This window comes from Lontra canadensis, unplaced genomic scaffold (assembly GCF_010015895.1).
Source record: "Lontra canadensis isolate GAN:19392208 unplaced genomic scaffold, GSC_riverotter_1.0 scaffold40, whole genome shotgun sequence".
NCBI lineage: Eukaryota > Metazoa > Chordata > Mammalia > Carnivora > Mustelidae > Lontra > Lontra canadensis.
This window is the reverse complement of record NW_022631034.1, coordinates 16,489,260-16,506,734: the sequence shown is the minus strand read 5'-3', so window position 1 is coordinate 16,506,734 and position 17,475 is coordinate 16,489,260. Positions and strand designations below refer to the sequence as shown.

General features: G+C 35.8%; 1 protein-coding gene across 3 annotated transcripts in view; it reads left to right on the top strand.

Moving 5' to 3' along the window:
• The window catches only part of TTLL7 (tubulin tyrosine ligase like 7), a 93,193-nt gene that overhangs the window by 29,090 nt on the left and 46,628 nt on the right, over window positions 1-17,475 (top strand). For all 3 annotated transcript variants that reach the window (XM_032870229.1, XM_032870230.1, XM_032870231.1), the window contains exons 9-14: window positions 803-897; window positions 3,736-3,883; window positions 3,969-4,042; window positions 5,068-5,203; window positions 12,299-12,385; window positions 16,948-17,146. In XM_032870229.1, the coding sequence (XP_032726120.1) occupies window positions 803-897; window positions 3,736-3,883; window positions 3,969-4,042; window positions 5,068-5,203; window positions 12,299-12,385; window positions 16,948-17,146 (739 nt within the window). The remainder of the gene's footprint in view (window positions 1-802; window positions 898-3,735; window positions 3,884-3,968; window positions 4,043-5,067; window positions 5,204-12,298; window positions 12,386-16,947; window positions 17,147-17,475) is intronic.

Sequence of the window (17,475 nt, the reverse complement as noted above, 5' to 3'; positions counted from 1 at the left end):
TCTTGAGGTGGTAGTGTATTGTAAAATGGATTTCAGGGTATATGCAGTTACTGTTACTTCCTATTTTTCATCTTAATGAAATCCTGGAAAAAATGTCGAAAAGAACACCCACAAATGGCTTGCTTATTCCCATGAGTCCTTAAACAGTTAGAGAAACTCATAGAAGTTAATCTGCAGTTATCTTTAATGGTAACTTCGGAGTTCTATAGTCAGTGTCTTTGGAAATGAAAATTGATGATTTATTGTTTGATCCAGGTAGAAAGAAAATAATTTCTTTTTTAGGCAGCAATAGATGAAATCATCCAGAAGATCTGAAGCAGTGCAAAGAGGGCACTGAGAGTTTCTATATGCTAAATAAGTACATTTAATTATTACTGTATTGGTAACATGCATATTATTTTTGTTACATCATTATTATTATTGTTAATACTGGCCTTCTAAAATTTTGTCAGGATGAGTCACTTTTAACTTCCCTAAACTTAAAACCTAGAGTGCATGAGGTGTTGGGTTGGAGAAGGTGGAGAAGAGGGAGAGGGCACAAATGCTTACTGAAGATCCTGAGCTAAGGCAGCAGGGGGAGGTGGACGATGAGAGCAGTCAATTCCTTGCAACTCTTTGACTTAGGGTGGTTGGGAAGGAAGATATGGCAGTGGTAACTGGACCATCTACCATGCAGAGCCTTGAGATTTATTGTAGAGTTTTTCTACTGGTTTGGGATCTTGCATTAGCTTAACAAATATGTTTTGAATATTAATTAACCACCACCATTTGGCTATTCTCATCTTTTCTTTGTAAATTTCAGATTAATCGTGCTCCAAGCTTTGGAACTGATCAGAAAATAGACTATGATGTAAAAAGGGGAGTGCTGCTAAATGCTCTAAAGCTGCTAAACATCAGGTAAGGTGTTTCCTCCATCTTTTGGAAGGTTTTCACCACTTTTGGCATAGAACAATCACTTGTACATGGGATTGGCTTGTAATTTTTTCTTATTTTATATTTTGAATTTCTTGATTTCATCTTCAAACCCATTTAGTGTTTTCTTTTTAAATATCTTTTCCTCTCTACAAACTGCTTTTTCTTCTCTCCATATCATGTTCTGAATCTTCAGTAAATAGGTTAAATTACAGTGTTTGTATAATTATTCAATATAGAGTGTAAGGTTGTATTGGAGAATACCTGAGGAAAATCTCTACATTATCTTCCTCACCTCACAAGAAGAAACTAAAGCAGAGTTCATTCAGGAAGTTAAAAAAGTAACAACCCTCAAACACATGGATTTCCTACCTTTCTGTTCACAGGTCTTCCCACTGGGTCTTGCTGCCTGGGTAAACAAAAAAGAGGCAGTTGTTAAGTTGTTAAGGCAGGGTTAACCGTCCCACTGAAAAGCATAGCCATGGAGATTCCTCAGGAAATTGAAAATAGAACTTCCCTATGACCCTGCAATTGCACTACTGGGTATTTACCCCAAAGATACAGATGTAGTGAAAAGAAGGGCCATCTGTACCCCAATGTTTATAGCAGCAATGGCCACGGTTGCCAAACTGTGGAAAGAACCAAGATGCCCTTCAACGGACGAATGGATAAGGAAGATGTGGTCCATATACACTATGGAGTATTATGCCTCCATCAGAAAGGATGAATACCCAACTTTTGTAGCAACATGGACGGGACTGGAAGAGATGATGCTGAGTGAAATAAGTCAAGCAGAGAGAGTCAATTATCATATGGTTTCACTTATTTGTGGACATGGGGAGTTAGGAGAAGGCACTTGGGGGAAATTGGAAGGGGCGGTGAACAATGAGAGACTATGGACTCTGAAAAACAATCTGAAGGGTTTGAAGAGGTGGGGGGGTGGAAGGTTGGGGGAACCAGGTGGTGGGTATTAGAGAGGGCACAGACTGCATGGAGCACTGGGTGTGGTACAAAAACAATGAATACTGTTATGCTGAAAATAAATAAAAATAAAATAAAAAAAATAAAAACTGAAAACATAAAAAAAATTTTTTTTGCAAAAAAAAAAGAAAAGCATAGCCAGGAATTTCTCCCCGTCCCCTATGCTGGATAATAGTCCATTGTATGTATATACCACATTTTCTTTATCATTCATTTATTGAGGAACATTTCGTTTGCTTCTCTGTCTTGACTATTGTGAATAATGCTGTAATGAGCATGGGAGTGCAGGTATCTCTTTGCAGCCCAATTTCCACTCCTTTGGATATGCACTTGGAAGGGGGATTGCTGCACCAACAGAATATTATTAGGTTGGTTGCAGTGTAAATGATCATGGATCTCAAATATTTAAAATGCTATATTGTAGGAAAGCTTTTGGCTCAGTATGAAAGAAATTTGTTAGAAGTTTAATTGAATTGCTTAATGAAGTTGTGAGGCGTTTACCATTAAGTGCTCAAATAGTGTTTAGGGTGTTGGATTAAAGGACCTCTGAGGTCATTTAAGCCCAGGGATTTTATTATTTCAATTGATTCTAATCATCATTTAAAGAACTCTAAAAGAGTTGTGGGATGCTTCCAAGCAATTTATTTATTTTAAATGTTTCCAAGCATTTAGCAGATATCTGCTTAAGAAGTAGCTTTCTATGGAAAGCATTATTAAAAAAAGAGATCAAAGCATGAATTCGTTTTTCTGTTTTTTTTTTTTTGATAGGTAAATTTGTTAAGAAATTTTCATATGGCCCCTTTTTTGCTTGATCAAAGAATGATTCACCTCAATTTAACTGACATTTCAATTATCCTAAAAGAAATGAATAGAGGAGATATAGAAAGTGAAATTTTTGTTTATTTAGCTTACACAAGTGCATCAAATATTTTGGATTATTCAAACAGTATACCTATACTTTCTTTTACATTTACTATTATTATATAAGTAAGCCTTATTATTTTTTGTTTTTGTTTTTGTTTTTTGCGTGTCTTTGCCAACCAGTTCAGGACATAATCTATGGGTGTTTTTGTCTTCTTAAAAGTGAGATATACATAGTTCAGACAGTGAGAAATTTCTAGACTTAAAAATAAAGGAAAATTGGAATTCATTTTCCTTATTTTTCTTAGTGTTGTTCCACTCAAAGAATTTAGTACAATTCTTAACACTTTGAGCATATGCTAATGAAGTTTACATTATAGATGTGCCTTTTCTCTCCATCCAGATGGAGTGCTCCATGGGCATATATGTGTTAGACTTGTCTTTCAAGTCTGCACAATTCTTTTTTTTTTTTTTAATATTTTATTTATTTGACAGAGAGAAATCACAACTAGGCAGAGAGGCAGGCAGAGAGAGAGGAGGAAGCAGGCTCCCCGCAGAGCAGAGAGCCCAATCTGGGGCTCGATCGCAGGACCTTGGGATCATGACCCGAGCCAAAGGCAGAGGCCCCAACCCACTGAGCCACCCAGGTGCCCCCAAGTCTGCACAATTCTTAACACAATGTTTTACTTAGAGTGTGGCTCCATGTATACCTCAAAGTTCATTTTGTAAGGATATATGCTTTTAATCTCAAGAAAATCCCAAAGAATGTAGATTGCTCAGAGTATTCCATCACAGCTCCTGGGAATACAGAACCTCAGTTTAGTATAAGGAGACCCATAGCTGATGGATGATTAGATGACTATGACGGATGTGGATATATATAAACATTGATTCATAGCCCCAATGTGTCTCCTCTTCTGCTCATTCTCCTCACAGGGATAAGATCAGGACTTACTTGAATTCCTGTGTTTTAAATTTCAGGACCAGTGATAAAAGGAGAAACTTGGCCAAACAAAAAGCTGAGGCTCAAAGGAGACTATATGGTCAAAATTCAATAAAAAGGCTCTTACCAGGGTCCTCAGACTGGGAACAGCAGAGACATCAGTTAGAGAGGCGGAAAGAAGAGTTGGTATGAAAATTTTAAGAATATATCCAAAATTTGAATTGCATAATTCATTGGTCAGATTTTATTTGTCAAATTTCTTCATTTCTAGAAAGAGAGACTCGCTCAGTTACGAAAGCAGATTTTAAAAGAGGAACATGAAAATCGGCATATGGGGAATTATAGGTAACTGTGCCTCCATTTTCTTATAGATTGAAAAGGTAAAGTGTCAAAACAACTGTTCTACATTTTTAATCTTTTATACTTATTTTGAGCACTATTTGTTTCATTCCTGTTAGCCAGCTTCATGGGTGGTTGTATGAGATCTTTTAAGTCTGATACTATTCTGTGACCTTATTTTCTTATAATATAGTATTTTGAGAAAGTCAGGTTTTAGGTCTCATAGTTTTCTTTCTGTCAGTTCAGAGTGGTTGCTCTACTTTGTTTAAACTCGCATATATCAGGAACCAGGCAAATAATGAAAATGTTTAAAGGAGGCAGATATGAGACAATACAGAGGGGTGGACTGTGTTGAACTGGAACCCCTCCATGGTATCCTCTGACAAGATAAAAGAGGACACCCCTTCTGAATTCCTTGTGTTCTTGGACAGAGTGCCGCTCTTCCCAAGCTTGACATTAACTTAATGTCATTAAGGATTAGGAGAACTTGGGGCCACAGAGCTTCTCACACTCTTAGTAAAACATTCTTTTCTGCCTTAACACCATCAACAGCAACTCTGAGAACACATTCTTCTCATTCTACCTCTACCTTCTTCTCTTCTTCAGAGAGGCACATTCCACCATCCCAAAAGAGAATATCAAGATGAATGCCCACATTCTTGTATATGTCAGTAACCACACTGTAATTGCATATTTCCAGATTATTCCTCATCACCTGCTCTCTCCCATGAAGATCCGTATTTCTTCAATATGCCTAATTGCAATTCTTCTCCAGCCACTGCTCCACAACCAACCCTTTTACTGTGCTTTCTGGAGCTTCATTGTTTAATGACCATTCTCTGGATAAACTTTGTATAAATAACTGATGAAAATTTGTGTGAATTTCTTATAACTGCATTCATTTTTATTTCTAGCTCTTAGTGAAGCAACTGGTAGAGAGTAGGTGGTCAAGGACTATCTGTGTAATTGAACTTAGCTATTGCACTACAGTAGCTTCTTTTAAATAAATTGGTTTGTCTGATTTATTGTAGACGAATTTATCCTCCCGAAGATAAAACTCTGCTTGAAAAGTATGAGAATTTGTTGGCTGTTGCATTTCAGACCTTCCTTTCAGGGAGAGCAGCTTCATTCCAGCGAGAGCTGAATAATCCTTTGAAAAGGATGAAGGTAAAGGAATGAGTGCTTATAAAGACAGAAGTGAATGAAGCCAAATAATATGTTTTTAAAAGCAACCCACCTTAGAGCCATTTGTAAAAACATTTGTTTTAAGATGCACTTTCCTTCTATTTTAGCAGTTGCTAGCATTTCATAACCAACCAAGTGATTTCATAAGTAAGCTAACAGGACAAATTATGCAGTAGAGAATGTTGATGTTATGTTGTAATATCAATTTATTATAGTAAACATGTCTTCTTACAGCGGTGTGTATAGGTACCTGAATAAAAAAAAATATCCATTGAATTAACCTAGTGTTTTGTGATGCTCTCGTTATTTGGATTGTAACTAACTTCTTTGTGCAGTATTTTTTCCCCTGATACACTGCATAGACCTGGTATATGAGAAGTAATTAAAACACACACACACACATACACAGTAATCTTTTTATCAAAATATCTATCAGTTATCTTTTGTTGCATAGTAAACCAAGTATTTGCTCATATTCTGTAATCTTGGCTGAGCTCAGCTGAGTAGCTCTTCAGCTTGGCTTGCTTGGAGTGAATCATAGTTGCATTTATTTGGAAGCTCAACTGGGATTAGAAATCCAGGAAGGCCTCACATGTCTGGTGCCTCAGTTAAGATAGCTGAACGTCTGAGATGCTGGCTTGATGTTTCTTTCTCTTTACATGATTTCTTTGCTAGGTAGCTTGGCGTTTCAAAAGGAAGCATTTCAAGAGGACATCCCCAGTGTGCAAGTGCTTGTTAAGCCTGTGCTTGCTAAAATCTCACTGGACAAATAAGTTTGTGTGGACTCAGTAAAATGCACTTTATATTACTGGACATTCCACTATGGTGATAACCTCCCATTTCTTGGATACCCTGTTATATTGAGTCATTAAAAAATGATACAATTTATTATTCATAGATTTTGCTATGGTCTTTTCACTCAAATTCTGCAACAAGGTACAGAGCCACTTTCAAGCTGGCTACACCTGAGACAGGAGCTAAAGCAGTAATGTGGACCTCAATGTTCTTTTCCTCCAGAAGTCTTTCTTTTGACATACACATTTCCACCAGTAGAATTATATTCTGTGGCCCTTTGTTTTTCTTAATTAAGACAGTAGGAGACCTTTGTCCATTTTCTGTCACCTGCTCTGTACTGGTCTCTCCCGTGATTACCGTGTCTGTTCATCTTCTCATCACTCTGCTCCCCTACCCCCACCTTTTCTGCTAGAAAACCTTGGAATTTTGGAGCTGATCGACATACATTCAAATTCCAGCTCCCCCATGTGTAAATTATGTAACCTTAGACTAAACTATTTGATCGGTAGTTTGCTCATCACTAATACAGTAGTATTAAAACTATAACAGGCTTGTGGCTAAAATAAAATGGAGGTTAATTAAAATAGTCTGTTTAAAATACTTGTCACATAATAGGCTTCAAATCTGAATTCCCTTCTTCCTTGTCTTCTTCGAAATCTAGTTTAAATGTCACCAGTTTGCTTGCCCAAGCCCATTGGTTTGTGAGCCTCTTCTCACACAAACATCACACTATCTTCAGTACTGTTGCTTTTGGACTTTGTAGGTCCTTAAGGCTTCCATTTACATTTAAGAATCGGCTTGATTTTAAATTTTGATTAATTTTTTAATACAAAGTAGCTGCTAGGATTTTAATTGGCACTGTGAGGAATCAATATTAACAGTAATATTAACCATACTGAGGAATTAATAGTATTGAGTCTTCTGATCCACTAATATGGCATATCTCTCCATGTACTTGAGTCCATTACTCAACTGTGTTTATAGCTTTTGGTGTCTAGTTTTTGCACATCTTTAATTAAATTTATTCTTAAGTATCTGTTGTTTTTTAAAAATTTTTCATTTTTAAATTTTTTTCACATTGTAACATCTGATTTTTTTATCTTGTCCTTGTATCTAGCAATTTTTATATATTATATATTATATTAATTGCCATCCTGGTTTTTATTTGGTTATTTAGAAGTTTTTTGTTTAATTTCTATACATTGAAATTTTCTTGCTTTATTTTTGTTAAAAATTTCTAGTTCATTTCATTGGTATTAGAAAACATTCTGATTTCAATATTGTAAAATGAATTGATACTTGCTTCAAGTCAATAGAGTACGTATTCTTGTGAATGTTCTAAGTATATGTGAAAATAATAGGCTACTGCAGGTTGGTTATAGAGTTTTATACATGTCAAAAGTAAATTTGGCTGTTAGTGTTGTTCAAATATCCTAATCCTTTCCAAAATTATTTTTTTCGCCTACTTGTTCTAGCAATTCCTGAAAAAGATTGTTAAAACTACCAACTGTGACTGTGGATGCAGTTCTGTTGTTTTGTTTCATATACTTTGAAGTTATGAAGGTGTCTTTCTAATGAATTCATCATTTCTATTTTATCATTATGAAATGTTTATCTTTCCCTTTGATAACATCCTGTGTCTTAAAGCTTACGTTGTGTGACTAATGTGGATAACTAGTTTCTTTGTTATGGTTACTGTTTGGTTGATATATCATACTATCTATTTATCAATTCATCTGTGTTCTTATATTTAAAATATCTCTGGTAAAAACCATGCAGTTGGGTCATATTTGCTTTAAAATTCAGTCTGACACTATCTATCTCTTAGTCATTTCACACATTTACTAGTATAGTTGGGTTTATGTCTTCCCTCTTGCTCTTTCTTCTCTATTCCATTTGTTCATTATTTTTTTCATTGCTCCCTGTATTCTTTTGGAAAAATCAATTATTTTTTCTTATACTATTTTATCTTCTCTTTTGGCTTTTAGTTATATTGTAGCAGACCTCCGACTTTGTGCTGTTAACATATATTTTACTTTTACTTATGTTGTGAACCTCAGAATACATTGTTAATATTATCTAAGCAAGCAGTGGTCTTTAATAGTTTTCTAACTAACATTTCATGTTTACTCACATATATACCCTTTCTCGTGTTCTTCCATCCTGTCATGCAGTTTCATGCTTCCTACAAGTGTTGTCTTTCTTCAGTTTCAGAAACTTTCTTTAGTACTTCATATGCCTTGTAGCAGAAGTGTGGTATTGATTAGTTTTCTCTCTGTCTTGTGTTTTGGTAAGAAACTGTTTTTCATTTTATCCTCATTAAGTGAAATTTAATTGGATATAGAATTCTGTCTTGACAGGCTCTTTTGTTTGTTTGTTTCAGCACTGTTACAGATGTCACTTATTTGTCCGCTGGTTCCTATTGTTTCTATTCATAATTCTATTCTTATTTTTATTTTCCTCCTAAATGTAATGTGTCCTTTCCCCTGGATGATTCCACACCCTCCCCCACCACTAGCATTTTGACTTTGATGTGCTTAAGTGTGGTTTTCTTTGTATTAATCCAGCTTGTAGTTTTCTCAATTTCTTGAGGCTCTGGGTTGATGTATTCCATTGGTTTTGGAAAGTTCTTCTTCGTTTCTTCTTCAGATATTGTTGCTATGTTTTTTTGTATTTGTCTCTTATGGGACTCTAATGACACATATATTAGGTGATTGGACAGCATCCCATGTATCTTGTTTACTCTGTTCTGTTTTTCTTTTATCTTTCTGTGTGCTTCAGTTTGGAAAATTTACACTGAGATATCTTTGCTGTGTCCAGTCTGCTGCAAGCATATCCAGTCACTTCTTAATTTTTGATTATATTTTTCAACTCAAGAATGTTCATTTGTTTCTTTAAAATCTCATTTCTCTGTTGAAATTCTGTATCTTCCATTCATTTTGTCCATTTTTCATCAATTTTCTTCAATATGTATGTAGCAGTTATTTTAAAATCCTTATTTGTTAATTTTAACATCTGGATCACTTAAGGACCTGCTCTTTAAAATGTTTTTTCCTTTATTTCATGGGTCACATTTTCCTGTTATTTTGGATATCCTAAAGTTTTTATTTGTTTGACAGTGTCTATAAAAGAATCATAAAAACTGAACTGATATTATTTTTTCAAAAAAAAGGTATATCCTTCTTCTTTCAGGGTGCTAAGGTAAGGGGCTAATCATTTTGAGCCAAAGAGAAGTTGAACAAAAGCAAAAATCAACAGAATGGAACTACATCAAACTTAAAAGCTTCTGCAGAGCAAGAGAAATAATCAACAACATGAAAATGCAACCGGCAGAATAGGAGAAATATTTTGTAAATCATATATATGATAAGGAATTAATATCCAAAACATTTAAAGAACTCATGGAACTATATACCCACAACAATAAAAAAGAATCTAAAAAATGGGCAGAGAAGCTAAATGGACATTTTTTTTTTCCAAAGAAGGCATCTAAATGTCCAATAGGTACATGAGAAAATGCTCAGCATCACTAATCATCAGGGAAATACAAATCAAAACCATAATGAAGTATCATTTCACACCTGTTAGAATGGCTATCATCAAGAAAACAAGAGATAGCAAGTGTTGGTGAGGATGTGGGGAAAAGGAATACTGCATACTGTTGGTGGGATTATAAATTGGTTCATCCACTATGGAAAACAATATGAAGTTCCTCAAAAAGTTAAAAATAGATTTAACATATGATCCAGCAATTCCACCTCTGGGTTATACCCAAAGGAAGTGAAAACAGGATATCAGAGCAATAAATTCACTCCCATGTTTATTGCAACATTATTCGCAGTAGCCAAGACTTGGAAATAATTTTCCAAGTGCCTGTCAGTGGATGAATGGATAAAGATGATGTGGTATATATGTACAATGGAATGTTTGCAGCCATGAGGAAGAAGTAAGTCCTGCCATTGTGACAACATTAATGGACCTTGAGAACATTATGTTAATTAAGTCAGACAAAAAAAAACCAAATACTATAGGGTTTCACTTACATGTGGAATCCAAAAAAGCCAAACTCAAAAACCGTGAAATGGTGTTTACCAGGGTTCAGATGTGGGGGAATAGGAGAGAGATTGTTTAAGGATACAATCTTGCAACTAGTAGTAAATAAGTCCTAGAGATCTAATGTATAGTATAGTGAATATAGACAATATTGTCTTCTAAGCATCAAACTTGCTAAGAGAACAGATATTTATTATTCCAATCACAAAAGAGAAATGATAATTATGTGACATGATGGAGAAGCTATTAACTAATGACAATCATATGAAATATATAAATGTGTATTTACACAATGTTACATGTCAAATTAATTTCTATCAAAAAGAAAAGTTAAACTTGGTCCAGGCTGGGTTGTAGTAGTTTTAGTTTACCATCTTGTTTCAAGGTTCTCAAGGATGAAATTCTTTTTTATTAACATATAATGTATTATTAGCCCCAGGGTACAGGTCTGTGAGTAGCTAGGTTTACACACTTCACAGCACTCACCATAGCACATACCCTCCCCAATGTCCATAACCTAACCACCCTCTCCCTACATCTCCCCACCACCCCACCTCCCGCAACCCTGTTTGTTTTGTGAGATTAAGAGTCTCTTATGGTTTGTCTCCCTCCCAATCCCATCTTGTTTCATTTATTCTTTTCCTATCCACCAAACCCCCCATGTTGCTTCTTGAGTTCCTCATATCAGGGAGATCATATGATAGCTGTCTTTCTCCGATTGATTTATTTTGCTAAGCGTAATACCCTTTAGTTCCATCCACGTCGTCGCAAATGGCAAGATTTCATTTTCAAGGATGAAATTTATTCAGTGTTTGTTATGGACCTAATTTTCTATTGGTATCTAAAAACTGTAAGACTGGCTTTCACATGCCTCTATCTTCCTATTCCACTACATGCTCACTAAAATTGCTGTCGGAGAGACCCAGGAGGTCAAGAGAACAAGCTCTGTGGGGCGGTTCTAGATGTTACACTAGCTCACATGACCATTGAAAACTCTCCTTTTTATCCCAGCCTTTTATAGACGTGGTCTCTGCCCATCTGTGTGCAGACTTGACAAATGATTCCAAAGTAGAAAATGGCTACTCATCTCTGCTTGCCTAGAACTTTTCCCCGCTCTGGTATTTAGTTTATTTTACACTATGCTTTATCCACAGCTTTCTGATGTCTTAAAAACTATGATTGTTTAGTTTATCTGTCTTTTTCTAGCTGCTATAATGAAAGTAGTATCTGTTATGATCTTCTTTCTCCTAAGCAGAAGCAGAACTCTTTGAGTTTCTTTTTAACTATCTTGTGTTGCTGTCACGGGAATTCATTGTAGAATTATTGTTTAATCAAAACATTATAGCAAAGGTATTTTGGTATTTTAATACTTAAGCTTTATTGGATTGGCATGAAGAGTAACTTATTTTTTATATATTTCCATTGCACAGTGAGATTTCTAGTTTCTTCAAAAACCTTTTTATAGGAGACACTGAAACATGTCATAAATATACAAATGGAGATGTGATATTTTTATAGATTGAATAAATAACTCAAGGAACCTCTTTCAGTGTAGCTGTTATACTCCTATCACTTTGGTTTGCTCAAAATCTATTTCAGTATATGTTTTTATAACTTTGCCCCTTGACTTCGCAATGATTCTGGAAGAGCAAGTATTAGACCCATAGAATGAAAATCCTTCACAAAGTTCTAAAGATACTCTTGCACAATAGTTAAAATTTTGAAAGAGTCACCTTAAATTGTACCCATTTACTAAATACTAACATTAGATTGTTCTAAATGAAACTATTAGGTCAATCATCAATTTTCTTCTGAAGTTGTAATATTATTTTGCACTAATTAATATAGAGATGATTGATGAAATTTTGCTCTGGAAAACTAGAGTGAACTTTTAGAAATTTTAATGTTCAATATGCTCAATATGAATGATCAATAGGCTAATTTATTGAAGTATTGTACTCTAAGATTTTAATAGTGTACTATAATGTAAAGACATATTTGTTTATGATATTAATGCATGATAGATTTCAGTTATGTATTGTTTATATTGCCAGATTTCCATGAAGGTTTCCTCAAGAGATTTTTCCATGATTCTTTATTTTTCATTTGATCTAAGCAATCTTCCTTAAATAGTTCTAGGACACCTTGTTGTACACTATTTTATGGACATTAATGACCTTGGAAATATTGTAGAGTCCATTAGTGATCACAATTTTAATATTTTTTAAGGAAGAAGATATTTTAGATCTTCTGGAACAATGTGAAATTGATGATGAAAAATTGATGGGCAAAACTGCCAAGCCTCGAGGGCCAAAGGTGCAGTACCTCTACATTCTTTACTATCAAAGTAGATGCTACTAAGTACAGTTGATTTTACCTTCATTGTTCTTACTGTAAGAATGACTGATGCCACTTTCAAGGAACTGTATGGACCAGTGCAGTTAGAGTTAGGGAGATATACTCAAGAGAAGTATTGTTAGTTTTCTTCAATTTTTATATGGTTTTTTTTTTAAATTTTATTTATTTATTTGACAGAGAGAGAGAGAGAGGGTGAGCACAAGCAAGCAGAGTGGCAGGCAGAGGGAGAGGGAGAAATAGGCTCCCTGCTGAGCAGAGAGGCAGAGAGCCCCATGTGGGGCTCAATCCCAGAACCCTGGGATCATGACTTGAGCCAAAGGCAGATGCTTAGTTGACTGAGCCCAGCCAGGCACTCCAAGTTTCCTTCATTTTTTAATTCTTTCCCTAAGGCTAGTAAAGACCCTGAGGGCCAAGAGGGACTTAAAACTAGTACCCTTATTCTATACTCAGTATTACATTTTTCTCCTATCTCTAGACTTAACAATTTTCAGAGATGTGTAGCATTATAGGTAAGGCAAATTATCACTCTGGAAATCCTCATGGGGAGCCCCACTTATTGTTGACTCAGTAACATTGAAATTGTGTTAGTTAAAATAGGTATGGTTTCTAGGAATAAATAGGAAGCTATCATGTAAGCAAAAATGGACATGTGTTTGCCTTACCTTCATTCTCTTTGTAGTGATGATCTACATGGTCCTTTTTTATATGCTAAAGGCCTTGCTAGTAGAGTTGGAAAGTGTTGAATTTGTAAAATCTTGGAAACTTTTTTATTCAGTTGTCATTATTATTGTTGCTGTTGTTTTAGTTTACATTTCAGCAATACAAAGCTATCACTATGTCCTCATACACATCATCATGCTCTGTCATGCTTTCATGCTTTTTCCAAGCTTCGGGAATGCCTTCCTATTAAAAAAAAAAAAAATCCATTCATTGCTTGATTACAAATCCCCTTCTAATCCAGCTGAACCATTGCTGCCATTGTGAAATCTTCCCTCATTCCCCTAGTTAGACTTAGCTCTTCCTTCTGCTTTTTCTCTTGTGCTACAAATAACACTTTTAGTGAGTTGTGAAAATTGTGTGCATGTTTGGTTTAGAATGAACTTGTAAATACTTTGAGGGTAGGAAGTATGTTGTTATCTCTAGCACCTAGCACAGTGTTTGGTACTTAGAAGGTTATCAAAAGCCATTAATTAAATTTGTTGAATGTATCCACAATGACCTCATTGGCTAGTGGAAGAACAGGTAGGTGAACCAAAGTCCAGGCTGTATTGTGGCAAGTGCTTTAATAAAGGGAGTGGAAAGTGCTATAATTACATAGAGAAGCAAAGGACTGGTAGACTGGATGGCCTTGCAAGGAAGTGACATTGGAATTAGGTCTTAAAAAATGAGTAGTGCTCTAAACATTAAGGACGAGGGGAAGGATATTCAGTTTAGAGGGAATATTTAAGGCAAAGACATAGAGGTGTGACATTGCATAGAGTATTGGAGAAACAAGAAAGTATTTGGTATCACTCAAATGGAAGATTCCTGGGGAGTAAAATAGTACAAGATGAACCTGGTGAAAAATATGTTTCTGGTAGCGATCAGAGACCTTGGATATCAGGCACCCTTCTTCTGAAATATGTGCTTTATACTGAAGAATTGTGACTGATGCTGTTGATAATGCTTCTAATATATTTTAGAGTATCTTTAAAAGTGAATAGGTTCTAAGCTTTGTGTATTAATCATTGCAACTCCGCAAACCAGTTGTGAGACAACTTGCGGGCACAGAATTGAGGCAGAATGAGAAATGCAAAGGCCCTGAGACCGTCTCTCATACCCTTGTTTGCTTCATTAAATAATACTTAGCATCCAAATTAAAAAAAATAAGCTCCTGGAAGGCAGAATTCACATTGTATATTTTTTTCAGCCCCTCTTATTCTAGGCAAGTAGTAGAAGATAACTATTTGTTGAAATGAAATGAATTGGCTAGTTTCTGTAGGTTTTAATGCCAGTAATATTTCAAAATGGTTGAAAGGTGCATAATCAGTCTGAAGTAAAAACATGTTATAACTTTTAACTTTATGTACGGTCAGGGTCTGGGGTGAGCTAAACTTCAAAGCAGCCTTTCATTTTAGAAGGATTCTATCACATGGTAAACATTAATTTTCAGTATGTTTATGGTAGAAGAATAAATGAAGATATAGTGAAGGTTAAATGAAACTTGTACTAGGAGAAATAATTTTTCACTTATTTGAGAAACTAAGAAATATTTATTAGCTCTATAAATAATAAATATCACATAAAGTATTAGCTGTGAGCATTGTTCTTTTTTTTTCAGCTGAGTGATTACTAATCTTTATGCTATTTATATATTTTTATGTGTGGCCCAGTTCATAATACAATAGGACATAAAAATAAGTAGTATGATGTGTATCCTAACTCAATGCCAATTTACAAATTCCATTTTTCAGTTAAGGTACTGTTCGAACTTCAGACTACTATCACTTCTTATTAATTATTGCTTGAACAGTGTGTTGGTCAAAAAGTCCCAAATGCATATATGACACAAAGTTTCAGCTATCCATTTCCCCTAGTGATTCATTAGAGGATCAAATAACTCATTATGTAGTCAAGCTCTTTGAGAAACCTGAAAGCTATTTGCCTACATGAAGGAGGACACTACTAGCAAGGCTGGTTGTGCCATTGTCTCTTTGGGGGCCTGTGAGACTTCTGAAGAAACAAGCTTCCTCTAGAATTCATATTCCCCAAGACTATCGAAATGTTCCATGATTGTGTACTAGTCAGTGTTTTTATGCATATCTCTTTGAATATTGTTAGTGCTCAGGAAAATATTGGACTATCAAGAGAAAAACACTTTCAAATACAAGTTGGTACCATAGTGTATTAAATTACTTTCCCTACTTTGGTTATTTTTCCACCGTTTGCTAAGGCGGTAACTTTAAGAGGATCATGCTTTGGCTTACTGTGTCTTCCAGGCACTTCATGACATGCTATTTCTCTCTTTATCTTTCATTCTACACTGACACATGAGAAGATATACCTTATTTCAGTGAAGTCCCATGGTAACCAAGGCTTTCCTTATTGTGTATGCTAGCATCAAAGCATTTTTGTTAAACAGAGAACAAGAATCTAGTGTATAGCTACAGGAACCTTTCCCAGCAGGAGCAAGAGGCATATGGTTTGTATAATAAATAGTCTCTTAAAATGACTAAGTCATAAAAATGCCTTGTTCTTGGTTGTGTACATTCTTTCTGAAGTGAAGCTGTCCTACTTCCCTTATCTTTTTTATTCCCTCGCCTGGCATCCTTGGAAACACAGTGTTTGGGAGGTTTAGAGACAAGTAATTCTAATGGAAATACTGGAACATAATAGCAGGGAATTTTGAAGCATTACAGTTTTACCCTTCTACATGGTATCTATCCTCCAAAAATTCTTGCCGTACTGATTTTTACATGATACCACTTTTTTGGGTAGCATGGACAATGAAAAGCAGTGTTGCCCCATTATGGCCTAACCTTTATGTCAGATTCAGAAATCCTGTGAGAAGAGGCACAAGCTGTTCAGAACCCATTTGGAAAGTAGACAATTAACTAAAAATTTTGATTTGTAAAAATATCCAGAGCTAATTAGACATGTAAGGAATATCTTGCTTTGTGTTATACATTATGTGAGTGGATAGGCTCATAGGCTCTGTTTTATGATGTGGCCTTACTATACTTACAGTAATTTATCTTATTTTATTTACGGTGATTTTTTAAAAAGATTTTATTTAGATTTTATTTATTTATGAGAGAGAGGGGGGGGGGGAGAACAAGCAGGGGGAGGAGAGGAGGGAGAAGCAGACTCCCTGCTGTGCAGGGAGCCCTACAGGGCTCGATCCCAGGACCCTAGGATCATGACCTGAGCGGATGGCAGATACTTAACCGACTGAGCCATCCAGGTGCCCCTTTACTTGCAGTGGTTTAACTGGCTTTTGTTACTCTTTCTGCCTTTCTTCCCCCGGCACTTTCTTCTCTCTCTCAAAAGCAACACACACACATACGCACACACACTCACACACACACACAACACACAAACGCGCATTTACTGAGTGGCTCTGAACATCAATGATACAACAAAAGTACAGCTCTGAGTTTTGATGAGTAGTGAGTAATCTCTCTGTATGGAATGAAGAAAAGCTGATTATGTTTCTGATTTTCATATTTTCATTTTCATCTCAAATATTTTATTTTGCTATTCTTTGTGAGTACTCTGGTCATCTCTTCACATCACACAGCATTTTCCTCATCACGACTGAGCTCTGTACCATTTAAGAGGGAACATTTTGCAGAAACAGAAGCCTCAGTGAAGAGCGCAGTAGGCTAACGGCATGCGGTTGCCATCATGCTTTGGGTGGGTTTCAGGCTTTGGTGAAAAGCAGCCAGCGTAAGCAGGAAATTAAAAATAGTAACTGATCATGCTCATAGTTCATTAGCAGTGCTCTGAATTCTAACAGGACACATTTCCCTCTGGTTCAGCCTCTGTCCTCCATGCCTGAGAGCTCTGAGGTAATGAAAAGACAGAAATACTACAGCAGTGACAGCAGTTACGACAGTAGCAGCAGCGCTTCGGAATCTGAGGACAATGAGAAAGAAGAGTACCAAAATAAGAACAGAGAAAAGCAAGTCACGTATAACTTTAAACAGTCCAACAACTACAAATTAATTCAACAGTCCAGTAAGTTCATTTCTCCTAGTTTTGTTGTTATGTGAGAAATTATGGAACGGCAGTTACTGAACTCAATAAAAGCTTGTCCTGTATGAGGGGACCTGGACTCCACTTCACTTCATTCCCTAACCCTGACCTGGGCACACCGCACAGTCCCTTCCAGGGGCTGCAGAGGGAGAACAAACAGGTTGAATGAAGGATCTCTGAGAGCCCTTTCTTCTCTGTTTCATAGTTTTTGTTGTGTCCTGGATTGTTGCATGGATTTTGTGAAATGGACCTCATGGCAGCTGATCTGTGGGCTGCATTCTCTTTTAAGACTTTATGTTCCCTTGCTCCAT